The sequence below is a fragment of the Saimiri boliviensis genome, chromosome 3, assembly GCF_048565385.1.
Source record: "Saimiri boliviensis isolate mSaiBol1 chromosome 3, mSaiBol1.pri, whole genome shotgun sequence".
NCBI lineage: Eukaryota > Metazoa > Chordata > Mammalia > Primates > Cebidae > Saimiri > Saimiri boliviensis.
In genome coordinates this window covers 139,342,778-139,358,110 of record NC_133451.1, presented here as the reverse complement: position 1 = coordinate 139,358,110, position 15,333 = coordinate 139,342,778, and the positions used below count along the sequence as shown (strand labels likewise).

Here is a 15,333-nt window from a genome sequence, read left to right as displayed (position 1 = left end):
TCTTTCATAAAGGCACATATATGTAAAATCAAGTATCTTTCCTAATTATGAATTAATGTGACCAGATACATAAATACTCAACTCTAAACTATATTTGCATTTAAATTGCAGTGAATTTATACATAGTTCTATTTAGGAATGTAAGCTAATTCAGAGTCTAAACAATGAAGACGTCTATAAAACTCAAGCAGTAAGAATCTCTGGGGAAAACACTAAGTAAGCTTAATAAAAATGTTATAATAAATGCACAGCTAATACTGCAAAATATTATTTGGTATAGAATTTTACAGTCATGTCCAAGTTTACAGCACGGGTAGCCAAACTCCAAATCTAGTTGTAAAGCAATTTGGTAAGCCACAATCTTCTTTTCCTTAGTGCCCTTTTAAATCTGTCCCAAGCAGACCGGCTCTTCTAAGGTGAAGGCAGTGAGGGTAGAGATGGGAGGTATTATTGGGAGAGTGGCTTGCCTTAACTTATGTAATTAAATTTTTTACTTGTCAAAACATCGGTGAAAAAATACATAACTTATTCAAATGTTTCTGCCTTTCAGAGCTCCTTTAAAGTGAAGTGAACATACTAACGAACTTCTTTATGTTATTAATAATACTAATTATGGTAATGATTAACAGAAAACTGGTACTCTTGTGACAAAATTTCAAGTCATATTTGAGAAAAAGTGTGTCAATAATAAAATAATCAGAACATAATTTTTTTCTCGAAAGAAAATTATTATTCACCAATAATGAGGATATTTTGTACCTTTTATATGTAGTATAAATATTATTTTATATCTATTTAATATTTAGTTAAAACATTTTAAAAATGGTAATTCAAAAGACACCATTAAAAATGAAAATAAAATAGACTAGTTAAAAAATATTTTCAAGATATATGTTGGATAAATGGCTTTTATAGAGAATACATAAAGATATCTTACAATTCAATAATAAAAAGACAACCCAGCCTGGTGCAGTGGCTCATGCCTGTAATCCCAGTACTCTGGGAGGCTGAGACAGGCAGATCACGAGGTCAGGAGTTTGAGACCAGACTGGCCAATATGGTGAACCCTGTCTCTACTAAAAATACAAAAATTAGCTGGGCATGGTGGCGCACACCTGTAGTCCCAGCTACTCAGGAGGCTGAAGCAGAATTGCTTGAACCTAGGAGACAGAGGTTGCAGTGAGCTGAGATCATTCCACTGCACTCCAGCCTGGGCAACAGAGCGAGACTCTGTCTCAAAAAAAAAAACAACAAAAAAAAGACAACTCAATTTAAAAATAGGCAAAATATTTGAATATATATGTCATCAAAGAACATATATATTAGTAGCAAATAAGTCTGTGAAAAGATGGTTAACATTATTCATCATAGGGTAATGCAAATTAAAATAACAATGACATACCTATTAGAATGGCTAAAATAAATAAGATTGAGAATACCAAGTCTTGGTAAGAATATCAAAAAACTGAAACTTCATACATTGTGGGAACACAAAATGGTAAAAATTTTTATCACATGACCCAGGAATTCCTAGAAATCTACCCAAAAGAAATAAAACAGATGTCCACACTAACACTTACATGCAAATGTTTATAGTAGCCCAAACTGGAAAAAAAGTCTATTAACTAGCAAATATATTTTAAAATATGATATATCTATAAAATGGAATACATCAATACAAAGAAATTAACTACTGATATATGCACAACATGGATGAATCTCAAAACACATCATGCTAAGTGAAAGAAGACAGGCATAAAAAGACTACATATTGTATGATTCCATTAATATAAAATTTCTAGAAAAGTAGAACTATAGAGACAGAATCAGTGATTGCCTGGAGCCAGCAGTGGAAGCAGAGGCTAACTATAAAGAGGCACAAGGAAACTTTTTGTACTCATGTGAGTGTTCCAAAGCTGAACTGTAGTGGTGGTTACATAATTGTGTACATTTACTAAACTTTTTGAATTGTATACTTTAAAAAGTTGAATTTTATGGTATATAGATTGTACCTCAATGAATCTGTTTTAAAAGAAAAATTACTAAAAGAAAGTTGTAGTATGAATGTGCCTTCTATGCACATCTGTGTGTCCCTGGGGTTGGGGGAACACATACAACCACAGACACCTGCCACATTTAAAGGTTTGACATTTCCTTCAATATCTTTCAGAGCAAACTTAGTCTTCATCTCTCACTTTAATCACAGAAACTTTGTGAGAATCTTTAAAAATTCTTGGGGTAAAAGTAAAAAGACTGTGATACAATAATATTTTCTGCATAATACACTATTTTCTGAGTGCCTACTATAAGCCAGAGACTATTTTAGGCATTTTACATACATAATTACAATCATTTATTCAAAATTTCAAAATTACAAATGAAGAAACCAAGGCTCAGAAATGTTAAACTGCTAAGGTCCCATAATCAACAACGTAATTGATAAAGGACTGGAAAATCTGGTCAGATTCCAAAACTTACATATTCTTTCCACTCCCTGCATTGTTTCCAGTATATATAGAGTGTAAAATTTCAATAATAATGAGATTGTAATAAGGATCTGGAAGATAGGACTAATTGTTAGTATGAAAAAAAAGGAATGTCACCTAAAAAGTACAACAATTTTCCTTTTTTATGAGTGAAGTAAAAACACAATGTCTCCCAAGTAGCTGGGATTACAGATGTCAACCACTATGCCCAGCTATTTTTTGTATTATTAATAGAGACAGGGTTTCACCATGTTGGTCAGGCTGGTCTCAAACTCCTGACTTCAGGTGATCTGCCTGCCTCGGCTTCCCAAAGTGCTGCGATTATAGGCGTGAGCCACCGCACCCAGCCAAGATTTTACTTTTAAATACTGAGAAGAAAGCTCCCTGATTCCAAACTTCTGTGAAACTTAAAAGGCAAAAAGGAAAAGCGATATTAATGTCTCAAAAAGAATACTTAACCCAGATAATAAAGGACACTAATGAGTTCACTAAAGAGGATACCAAAGAGTTGTTTGTAAGCACAAATTTAATGTGCTTTTAAGTTTTAAAGTTTTCATATTCTCAATATTATGTGAAGATTTCCTTCAAAAGATAAAGGACATAATTTCAAAATCTTGTTTCTATTAATCCTAAATTCACTTCTAACTTACACTTATAATTTTGAATTATCATATATATATTAATGTAACTTAAATTCTGCACAAGAGAAACTATTATTTTATATATCAACTCAATAAAATTTCATAAAGTACATACAGGGATTCATGAGTTATTATGTCACTTTCGGTTAGTCTATCATCTACAGGTTTGTCCAGAAGAGCAAGGGTTAATGATTATACAACACATGAAAGATGCTTTGAGCAAAGGCTCATGACAGACAGAGTAGATGATTACTATCTTACCAATCTGTTTATGTGAACAAATTCTTCTGAGGTTTTGGCCCAAGGAGGAAGTTCGACATCAGACACTACTGTCCCATCATCCATCACTCCAAGATTATAATTATTGAAGTTGACAAACATCTCAGGGAGATAATAAAATTCAGGGATCAACTCCTATATAAAAATAAAAGACAACATGATATAAACGGTAGGATACTGACTAGATATTCAAAAAAAGAACCTGATCATTTTCTATTCTTCAGAAGAACAAAATAAACACAGTGAAATTTTTTTTCTTTGAATATCATAGCCCTGTCACAGTTTCTCATAAGGCAGACAGATCCTATCCAAACCCAATTTAAATAACATCTTACTGGTATAAATACATCTCATAGGCTTTCCTTCATGACATGTCTCATAACCTCAAAACTCTTAAATAGAAATATTTGAGTAATAACTGAGGTTTGACAAGATATAAACAGAAATTACCATGCTGTGACAATAATGACAACCTAACTAGACTTTTTATGAGGTATATGGAATTCTTGCCAGAAAACCCCCAAATCTTTATAAGCATTAAAATGCCAATGCCTTGGTCTCTTCATAAACCAGAAAGATAATTTATTACATTTTAGCCATGGTTTATCAGTACATTTTCCTCACGCTTCAAAACAGCCAAGTTTAAAGATACCAACTCTGACAAAAGATCAAAATTTATAATTGGTCTAGAAAATGACTTGCATGAGAAACAGAGTAAATTCAATATGTGACTTTAATAACAACATTTAATAAGCAGAAAAATGCAGCTGTTTAGCCTTTTGTGTGTAATAAACTCCATATATAACTATTTCAGAGGCTCTGAAGATCAGACTTAAAATCCAGTCTTGACATGGGTCAGTGGTTCAGTGGTCTTTCAGATATCCCCTCAGGGCCAGCTATGGCAGGCCTGGCTTTCCAAACAGTTGAGTAAAATAGGGAGGTCATCAGATTTTGGACAAGGTCAGAATGAACTCGCCAGAGCAGGGAAAAAAAATCCAGCAGGAATTAAGCTATTATCACCTCCATCATCCATGTGAAATGTTGTCTGACTTTGAATTCTACATCCTTTGTTTACAATCACAATAATTAACTAAGCAAGGCAGAAATCAGCTTGTTCTCCCTCCAAATGGCTGACAACTACCTGGCCATTAGACTTAAAAAGCATTTAAACTGAACAATCTCTTTAAAAAAGATCTTGTTTAAAGCTCAGCTATAAATACAATTAGACTATAATCACACAAAAATTTTAAGATTCTCATCTTTAAAAACAAGGCATATAATTCTAATGGACAAAAGGCAAAAAGACAGATGTGTGTTATTTTCTGCAGCAAAAAGACATATCCAATTTTTTTGAGCTAATGCTTATTGTACAGTATGAGTCATACTCTCATACCATAAATGAATAAACTCTTAATAAACCATATTACATTTAATCTCAAAAACACTTTCCAAGGTAAAGTATCAATCATTTCCACTTAAAAAGTGAAATAAGGTTCAAAAAAGTATTTTGTCCAAGGTTAACAGTTGATATATTATAAATATGGAAGTTGGATCAGGACTTGTTTAACTAGAAAGCCTGTGTCCTTAGTTATCAAATAAGCCTGGGTTCTACTTATAGAGTATATACAGTGCTAAATATTTTAAATGTAAGTTTTTAACATACATACAAAGTGATTTTTTTAAACAAGGGAAAAAACCTCTAAATATAAACTTTTAGCACTTTCACAATAAGAAAACAACTGGTTCGCCTGAATAACTATACCTTTCATATGTACAAGATATTTATCTCTCTCCATATAGCAATTGTTATATAAATAAAATTAATCCAAAGAGAATTTTTGTAATGTTGTGATTTATCCCAATAAATCACTTAAAATTTTTCTAGTATTAATTTGCTGAAGTGTGTATTTAATTAATTTCCAACTCTGACAAATTTTACCAAAATACTTATTTTCACTTCATAGTACTTGTGCTATTGAAGATGAATGTTACTATTGTCAGGCCTTGTTTTACAATAAAGAGGGAGGAACATGCTTTCCTTGTTCATTGGCAATCAAAAGCAGCATTTGCTTACTTAAATACTAATTATTCTCATTTCAGTGATACCCGCTGTCCACTTCCACCCCCATTGACATCCTGTAATGATTAGAAGATACTGATTGTCCCTCTTTTGCCGATTATACCCACCATACTCTTGTTTTATAATTCTCCTAGATTCAAAACAAAATAATTTTAATGCCTGAATTTTAAGTGCTAGTTTTCTTCAGAGTTTTAAAATTTGGGAAATTAGTCACTTCTATCGTAAATCAGAGATGCATAATGCAGAGTAAAAATATACAAAAATAGTACTCTTACCAACACTAATTTGAGAAAGCAGAAGGAACAAATGACATTTCATAGCAATTGCCACAAAAATGAAGTTTTCAATCTTTCTAATATATAGCACCAAAATATTATGATTTTGTATATTTGTCCATATGTTCTACATCTATTATTTTATTCAGGTTACTCAACAAATTGACAAAAAATTCATTTGCTGAAAACAAATATTCTCCACAAGTTCTGTTTTTTTACTTTCTCCTGGTTAAGAGACAGGGTGTCTCTCACTCTGTCACGTAGGCTGGTAGTGGCACAATCATAGCTCACTACAACCTCAAACGTCACTCAATCTTTCCACCTCAGCCTCTCAAGTAGCAAGGACTATAGGAATACACCACCATGTCTGGCTAATTTTTAAATATTTTGCAGTGATGGAGTCTGACTATGTTGCTTAGGTTGGTCTTAAGCTACTGGCTCCAAGCTCTTCCGAAAAACATATTTTGTTCCTGGACCAATTTATTTTTAAATACAAATTTATTATGAATTATTATGTTACTTTAGTATTGACACCTTAACCTAAATATAAATTCAATTAATTTAACTAGAAATTAAATGGAGCCAAACCACCCATAAAACAAACCATAATTTTTATTTATTTATTTTTTTTGAGACGGAGATTCACTCGTTACCCAGGCTGGAGTGCAATGGCGCAATCTCCGCTCACCACAACCTCCGCCTCCTGGGTTCAGGCAATTCTCCTGCCTCAACCTCCTGAGTAGCTGGGATTACAGGCACGCGCCACCATGCCCAGCTAATGTTTTGTATTTTTAGTAGAGACGGGGTTTCACCATGTTGACCAGGATGGTCTCGATCTCTTGACCTCGTGATCCACCCACCTCGGCATCCCAAAGTGCTGGGATTACAGGCTTGAGCCACCGCGCCCGACCCCACAAACCATATTTTTTTAATTAGTGATATGAAGAAAGTAATTTCAAACTTTTGAGTCTTTCAGCTACATAATTTCTATCATGCTGGGAAGGAGGTAATAACTCATAAATTTCCATTTAATTACTATGGATTTTATCTGTGATTTTCTAAGGAAACACTTTATGTAAATTTTGTGCAAAAAGCATCGTAAACATATATCAAAATTAAAATTTAAACGCTAAAAATTAAAAAATTAAGCTTTCAACATTTCACTTGAAATTTATCAAGATATGAATTTGCATTTCACTCTATTTTTCTCCTCTCACTTCCTTCACCTCAATTTTAAGAGTGGTCAGGCATTTCCTGTCTCAAGAACATTTGCAGGGTCCAGAGCAGAGGCCTCTTGAAGGCATCTTCTTTTCTGGTGTGAAACTCTAAGCAAACAGAGAGTATACGATGTACCCAGGTGAAGGAAGAGTCAAATGTTAGTATTTTTAGACAGAGAAGCCAAAGAAGAAAGAGGCATAATTTTTTTACAGAGTAGGTAAGCAAGTTTCCAAAATCTATGGTTAGCTCCCGACCTCCCCCCAGCCTGGAGGAAAGGAGAAGGGATGAAGAGGTTAGGCAGGAATCCAGAGGATGGGGAATGATGAGAAGGTGACTATATGCCTATACAGTTCCTCTATGTGAATTAGAAAAAGGCAACACTTCTAGGCTAATGAGGCCCTAAGAGAATTCAGTTTGGGAAACGGAGTAAGTACAGGCTGGATTTTAGCTTCCATTCTTTCTCTCAATCAAATGCCCTTTCATGGAGAACAATCTGCCTCCTGTACATGTGGCCCCATGCATGGTGCATATAGGGAAGCTAGTCCCTTGGCATCAGGGCTTTTGGTATCAGCAAATATTTTCTAACACTAACTTGGTATAATCGGTAGAGCTGCCTGCCTCCAAAAGATCATGTGTATCTTAGACAATAAAAATATGACTAATGAAGAAGATGATGGACTAATGATGTGAAGGTCAATTTTCTAGGTATACATAAGCCTAGATTCTCATTTAAATGCCTTGAGAAAAGAAGGTCCCTGCCCTACCCGTCTAATAACTATGAAGGAATTTCTCACCAGCCTAATATGAGGAAGGGCTGACTTCAAATTAGGATATTTCTTGTACACTTGAGTTGGTGGTTATAATTTTATCTCTATTTCAGTAATGGTGAAAAGTTAGCGATATATTAACTGATAATGTATTTCTTTCTTTTCTTTCTTTCTTTTTTTTGAGATGGAATCTCACTCTGTCACCCAGGCTAGAGTGCACTGGTGTGATCTTGGTCCACTGCAACCAATGCCTCCTGGGTTTAAGTGATTCTTATGTTTCAGCCTCCTGAGTAGCTGAGATTACAGGCACTCACCACCATACCTGACTAATTTTTAGTAGAGATGAGGTTTCACCATGTTGGCCAGGCTGGTCTCAAACTCTTACCCTCAGGTGATCCGCCCACCTCGGCCTCCCAAAGTGCTGGGATTACAGGAATGAGCCTCCAAGCCCAGCCATGATAATATGTTTCTAGTCCAGGCACCATGGCTCAGGCCTCTAATCCCACCACTTTGGGAGGCCAAAAGAGAAGGATGGCTTATTTCCAGGAGTTCAAGACCAGCCTGAGCAACATGGCAAGACCTGTCTCTATAAAAAAATTAAAAAATTTAGCTGGGTATGGTGGCATGGACCTGTGCCTGTAGTCCCAGCTATTCGAGAGGCTGATGTGGGAAGACTGCTTGAGCCCAGGAGGCTGCAGTGAGCCGTGTTCACACTACTGCACTCCAGCCTGGGTGACAGCACAAGACCCCGTCTCAAAAACAAAATACACATATATAATACATATAAGTATATAACATATACATATATGTATACATTTATTTATGTATATATTAATATATAAAAATATATATACACACACAAAATGCAGAATGAATTCAGTATGGGCAGAAATACAAACAGAATGTAAATGTTATTTTTTATGAAAAGAATCAAACTTATAAAACCCCTCAATTATATGATTCAAACCTTAGGTAGAAATGAAGGGTGATATATCACATCATTATCACAAAAAAGAAACCACATTTATTTAGTTCTTACTCTTTCTTTTTTTTAACAGAGAGCTTTTTTTTCATGTCACTGTCCTAGCTTCATTTACCTGTTTGCCAACAACCTGAGGGAGTTTCTCCACAGCCCTTGATTCCTGAATTGTTCAACATATCCAGAGTCACAAATACACTAACTTAGGAAGTAAACAAGCAGCGTTTCTCAACAGATCACTGGGCACCCCAGAAAGGCACAGCTCCCTGCTCTAACCAGCCTCTTGGTGTCTGTGTCCAGCAGGAGGCTGAATCCAAGCACTGCTCTCAGGCCACTCTATCCTTATCCCTGGATCCTCCAGGGGAACAAGAAAAAACAAAACAAAACAAAACAAAAAAAAAACCTCTTTTCCTGCTTTCCAAAATGGAGGGCCTTAAAATCAACTAAAGTTGCGAAACCAAAAAAAAAAATACAGGAGCTGGCCAGGCGTGATGGTTCACACCTATAGTTCCAACATTTTGGGAGGCCAAGATGGGAGGATCGCTTGAGTGCAGGCATTCAAGACCAGCTTGGCCAACATGGCAAGACCTCATCTCTGTAAAAAATAAACAAAAATCAGCCAGACATCATGGCACATGCCTGAAGTCCCAGCTACTCTGGAGGCTGAGGTGAGGACTGCTTAAATCTGGGAGGGCTAGGCTACATTGAGCTGAGATCATGCTACTGCACCCTAGCCTGGGAGACAAGACCCTGTCTCAAAACAAAAACCAAAAAAACCCCACATCATCTGCAAAGCCATGTTAGGAGCACAGCCATTTCCCACAGGCTTTCTTTTTCCTTGTCCCATTACCTTCCAGGAGGTTTTCCCCTTACCCATTATCATGATTTTTCTCATCTTTCACAATGATGCAATTCAATAGGAAGAATTAACTGAACTAGAAAAGGAACATCTAACCCTATGAGAACTCTGCCTTCAACATAACTCCAGGGAGATGAATATTATAGTATCAGCACCCTGACCCACACTATCTTCTGTACCCCGTCCCTGCCCACATCCTCCTATCTGGACACTTAGACATCAGATTCCCCAAGGGGCAAGGTTCCATGAAGAGCACCCAGAGTTCCTTAGGAGAATTGATGCTGCTCCCGCTCCTTCAACAACTGGGGCTGGCACTGTAGGCACTATCAGGTGAGTCTCTACAACCCACTTGGGGGCCCAAACACCTCCTTCATCACCTGGTAGCCAGGAGGCCACTGTTCTTTCTGGTAGACATGTCTGTGCTGCGGTTTGCCCAGAACTTGCCCTGTAGCAAGGCAGTACTGAACTCCACCACGTGATCCACCAGGGCCTCACCAGGAACGAACTCAGGACTTAACCAAAAGAAAGGAGATGGATGGATCCCGGCTCTACACAAGACTTCATTCTTAATGTTGTTCCCTAGCCCTGAAAAGGATCTCTGGTCCAATAGTGTAGAGCAGACAGGCTGAGCCTGGCCTAGAGCTTCCAAGGTTTATCTTCCATAGAACTTCTCAGACAGGATGTCACAGGTGGGTGTGATCGCTGGAAAAGAGCTCCAAGACATCTGACAATTTTAAAATGCCAGGAAGCCACCACCACCAAAGTGCAGGACCCACCAGGGGCAGGATCCCTCCAGTCCCTCCTCTTGTTGGCTTTCTTGGCTCTGGAGAAATTGTTCACCCAAACACTGCCAAACAAACCAAAGCTGACACGCAGCCACCTCCCAGCATCTCCTGCAGGGGTGTCTCCCTCCAAACACTCAGAATCATCCTCTTCCTGGGGGACAAGCTCTGATGAGGATCCATAGGGTCTTCTGCCCGCTGTGCTGCCGGGCCTGCTTTAGGTCCACAGTCCCTTCCTTCTGCATTTCTTTTGTGGAGGCTCTGGTGATGGGCTGTTGCCAGCGGGCCCCATTTCTCCATCTGGATCAAATCTAAGGAATAATTTCTTTCTACAGACCTGGGTGTCCTGGAGCCACAGACACTGGAGGCTGATGGGCTGTAGCTTCTTATTCTTGCCCCGTCTTGACCACTCACTGGCCCACAAAGGGGGAGACCAGATGGTGAAATTTCCTCACCAACGGCCTTTCTGGCATCCCAGATCCGAATGGGAGGCCTCTTGGCCCGACCTAGCACCGCTGTGCAGCCAACACAGCCGCTCCAGCTCTGAGGGGAGATTTCTCAGCATCACGGCCCACATGGGCTCCATCCCCTTAGGGAATGCCCTGTAAGTTAGTTCTTATTCTTTAGAGAGAACTGTGTTAGGGTCTGGGATACATAAACATGAGTGTCTTCCCCCTATAAAATACAGATCTAAATCAGTAAGAGTGAAATGACATATTTTTAAGAGAAAACAGGTTGTGAAAACAACTAGCACTCCAGAAGTTCAAATGAGAATGTTATATCTAAAAGGGTGGCCAGACAAAGCTTTAGGGAAAAGATCGTAATACATTGTACTTCCCTAACACAGAACTCATCAATCTGTATTAAAACTGCTTGTTTGTATCTCCCTCTAAATGGAAGGATCCATTAGATTGAGGACTTTATGCGTGAATTTAAAATATGACAAGCATTTCTAAAAAACTACTACTGAGGAGACAGATTATGAAGATTTTACACACAGTATGAAGAACATCAAATTAGCACAATTAAATTAGTAAGAGAATGAGCATATATACAGGAAATCCTTACTTACTGTCATCAATGGGTTCTTGGAAACTGCAACATTTCATAAAATGACATATAACAAAACCAATTTTACCACCAGTAATTGATATAAATGAGTTAGGTTCCTATGGCATATTTCAGTGGCCACAAAAACATCGCCAAACTTCTAAATAGAGACCCAAAACTCTTCTAATATTAAATACTGAAATAAATGTGAGCTATATAAACATCTAAGAAAGATTAATAAAAACAAGCAAGATAATTATTTACTTAATTATGCCACTTCAGGGTTGCAGGTGGCCTATACCTACCCTGGCAATTCACGGCGCAAGGCAGGAACCCACCTTGGACAGGACACCAGGTACTATCTCATTGCAGGGAGCACTCACACACACAAACACACACACTCACTCAGAAGGGAACCATGTAAACACGCCAATTCACCACATGGGAACATCTTTGGAATGTGAAAGGAAATCAGAGTACCTGGAAAAAACCCACACAGACATGGGGAGAATCTGTGAACACCCAACAGACAGTGGCCCTGGCCATGAATTGATATTATTTTTTATCAGCATTATAACAAAACATTGAATGAAATGACATTATTTGAGGATGTGCTGTATTTAAATTCTATTGCAGTCTCATCACAAGAAAATCTGCATACATCAGTGATAAGAGTTCAATACTCTCTTAATATGAAATAAACATGCTGAACTCAACTGAGATATACCAACATGTAACAAAATAAATAAGCATACATACAGCCAAAATCTTACTGTCGATGACAATGACATTTAAGTAATACAGTAGAATTCCATTTTAATCCTAAAAGCATTTTTCTAAGAACAATGTCTTGATACAATACCAAATATTACAGTTCAAAATTATCTCTTTTGACAGATGAAATGTAGTAACAGAGTCAAAGATTATGCCTTTCTAATACTTTTAATGCACATTTACAAAGTGAAGTATGTTTTATATTCATCAGAACAGAACAGTCAGCTCTGGATAGAAAACACATGTTCAGCAATTCTTTAAAACATCAGTGGAAAATGATAAGTAAACAACACTGACAGAAGACAGATACATTTACAGTATACATTTTCTTCTGGCTTGCTCACAATAATTCTAATCTCTATCACTTAATTAGGTAGATAGGTCTTAGAGGCAGGTAACATGGCCAACATTTAGAGTATCATCTCCTAAAATAAAAATTTGAAAGGTTCAATCAGAGGTTATACCACAGTTCAGGATAAGCCTGTTGCTTTGATCACAAATCCCAAATCTTTCATGGCATAATGACAAGGATTGGTTGTGACCACACATATGCTTTAGTTTTCTTTATTAAGGTATAATTTCCACTGATATGAACGACCTTTGCAGCCAGGCTGTATGATTAATAGTCACAAATTCTATTAATCACAAATTCTTTTAATAGTCACAAATTCTATGTACTGAACTAAACCTACCACTTCAATGTATTGGGGCAAACATGCCAACTACTAATCTATCAACCAAAAATAAACAAGATAATCAAAACAGAAATAAAAATGAAGATGCTCCTTTAGAGTTAAAATTAAATATTCATTTTATTCTTCCTATATATGAAATCCTGACAACTCAAATAGAAGCATGATAAATTAGAGGTTAACTAATTTAAGCTGCACTGCTTAGGAACACTGACAGTAAAAAGATGTGAAAGCAAAATGTTAGCTTTACACCACTAAAAAAATGATAAAAATTGAAAATAAGCTTTCTTAATTAACAAAAAAGAGTTGATGAACAATATATTATATTATACATTTTTAATTTTCAAGTATTTATTTTGTTAGCCCACAAGTATAAAAACTTTAAAAAATTCACTCAAGATCAATACACTGAACTGAATTTATAATAGTTATTTTAAATCAACTGCATATCTGAAAACTTTCAAGTTGACATTTAAATTTAGTTTTTCATTATTTGGTAGATAAAATGCTATTTTTCCTACAGTAAAAGAAAAACAATCATTTTCAAAATTAGAAAAGTAAAAATAATCTATAATCCTTCTAGATCAACCCAAAAAATATTATGTGGTTTTAGATATTATAAAACTGTTACTTCAAATGCATTAAAATGAAAAAATAATGGATTACAAATCAATAGATAAATGATAATTATAGAAAGAATAATTGGGTTTGAGTCTCATCTACTCAACTTACTGTCACACGCACTCAAATTAATTGAATTTCTGTAACCCTAACTCACCTCAATTGCCATTTCAAAACCAGAGAGGCTCATATGGGATAATGTGATAAAAATCCCAAATTACAGACTCAACTTACCCAAATCTTAAAGCCAACAGGTCATTCACTGAATTATGCCCAATCATAAACATTTAATGTAATTCTAAGAATGCTTAACAAAACTTACTTTTAAAAATATATCTGCCCACAAAAATATTTGAGACTTAATAGTTCCTGCCAAATAACTACAATGTTTAAAACATATATTTTTTTTTATTAGCAATGACAGTAGGGCTTAACATGCTTCATATTATGATAAATATCCCAATAATTGATGGTTCTTTCTTGCTTTCAACACATTTTTGACTTCCATGTTTGAATGGACATCTTCATTGGGCCTTTTGCTGTTCCAGAACCCATTTCCAAATAAATTATAATTTGGAAAGAAATAATGGACATTAACAATGCAAACAAAAGGCAAGCTGTAACTGCCATAACAGAAGGTGCAAATAAAATGTGTACCTTAAAACCTTTCTGGAGGGAGTGGTAGATATATATTTAGTATGGGAGAAGAACCACTCATCTCTGTATCTAAGAACACATTAATGAACAGTCTACATTTTTAGTTGAACAAAAAATATAAGATCTCCAGTCAAAAAACAAATCACACTTGACATATGTATGCATTTTTATAATTCTGGAAAAGATGTATATCTTCCAAATATCTTAATAGGGTTTTAATTTTCCTGTATAGCATATAAATAGCATGAGAAGAAAAATATTCAGGGTTTGAAGTAATCTTTATCAGTAAGCAAAATGTAGTTCATTGCAGACAGTACAAACTTCAATACTGAAACAAATTAGCACAAAGGTTCATCATTTAACCTACTGATACTTGAGGAAAAGGGCCAAAGAGATGTGGTCAAATTAACAAGGGCCAAAGAGATGTGGTTAAATTAACAAATCACAAGTTATGTTTAAGTTATGTATAAAAGCGAGGATAAACTAACATTTGAGAAAGTTTGGCTCACTGATGAAAAGAAGAGAGGCTGGCAAAAAATAGAGGGAGAGAGGGAAGATAGGAAGGGGCGCTTAAGTTGAAAATATGCAAACGCATGACTAAAGAAAAGATTTTAATTTTACTTTCTTTCAGCATTTTTATAAATTCTAAATTATTTTAAAAAGATGTCTGAAAACAGGATGAAAATTGTTTTTACTAAGAAAACAAAATTACTCATCAAAGTTTAAGTTTTTAAAAAAATAAATACATTAAGAAGTACATTTCCAAAAATTATGTTATATTAACTGTAGCTAAGCACTTTCTTATAAATGGGCCTAATGCTGATGATATCAGCATCCATGGAATGTATTAACATGGCAGAAGATGTGCTGCTAAGGGAAAAAAGAAACCTAATTTATCTTCAGATTGCAGACCTCTGGGATTTCTGAGGTAATAGAGGGCAAGTCAAAGGTCTCATGTTTTACAAATCTCACAAGCCACAAAACTATTCTATGATCACCTCCACAGTGTATTATTATTTAACATATATATGTACACTTAAAACTTTCTAAGGGTTAACTTTTAAGGCTAAAATATTATATTATATATGAGTTCATATAATATTACTGCATAGTCATTTATTTTTAAATGAATATTGTCTGTTAGGATTTACATTCTATTTACTTAACTGTAAA

General features: G+C 35.7%; 1 protein-coding gene and 1 pseudogene across 4 annotated transcripts in view; both read right to left on the bottom strand.

Moving 5' to 3' along the window:
- LRBA (LPS responsive beige-like anchor protein) overlaps positions 1-15,333 on the bottom strand; it is a 746,578-nt gene that overhangs the window by 152,833 nt on the left and 578,412 nt on the right. For all 4 annotated transcript variants that reach the window (XM_074396837.1, XM_074396836.1, XM_010338615.3 and 1 more), the window contains one exon: positions 3,389-3,541. In XM_074396837.1, the coding sequence (XP_074252938.1) occupies positions 3,389-3,541 (153 nt within the window). The remainder of the gene's footprint in view (positions 1-3,388; positions 3,542-15,333) is intronic.
- LOC141584060 (endonuclease 8-like 2 pseudogene) lies at positions 3,553-13,342 on the bottom strand (annotated as a pseudogene).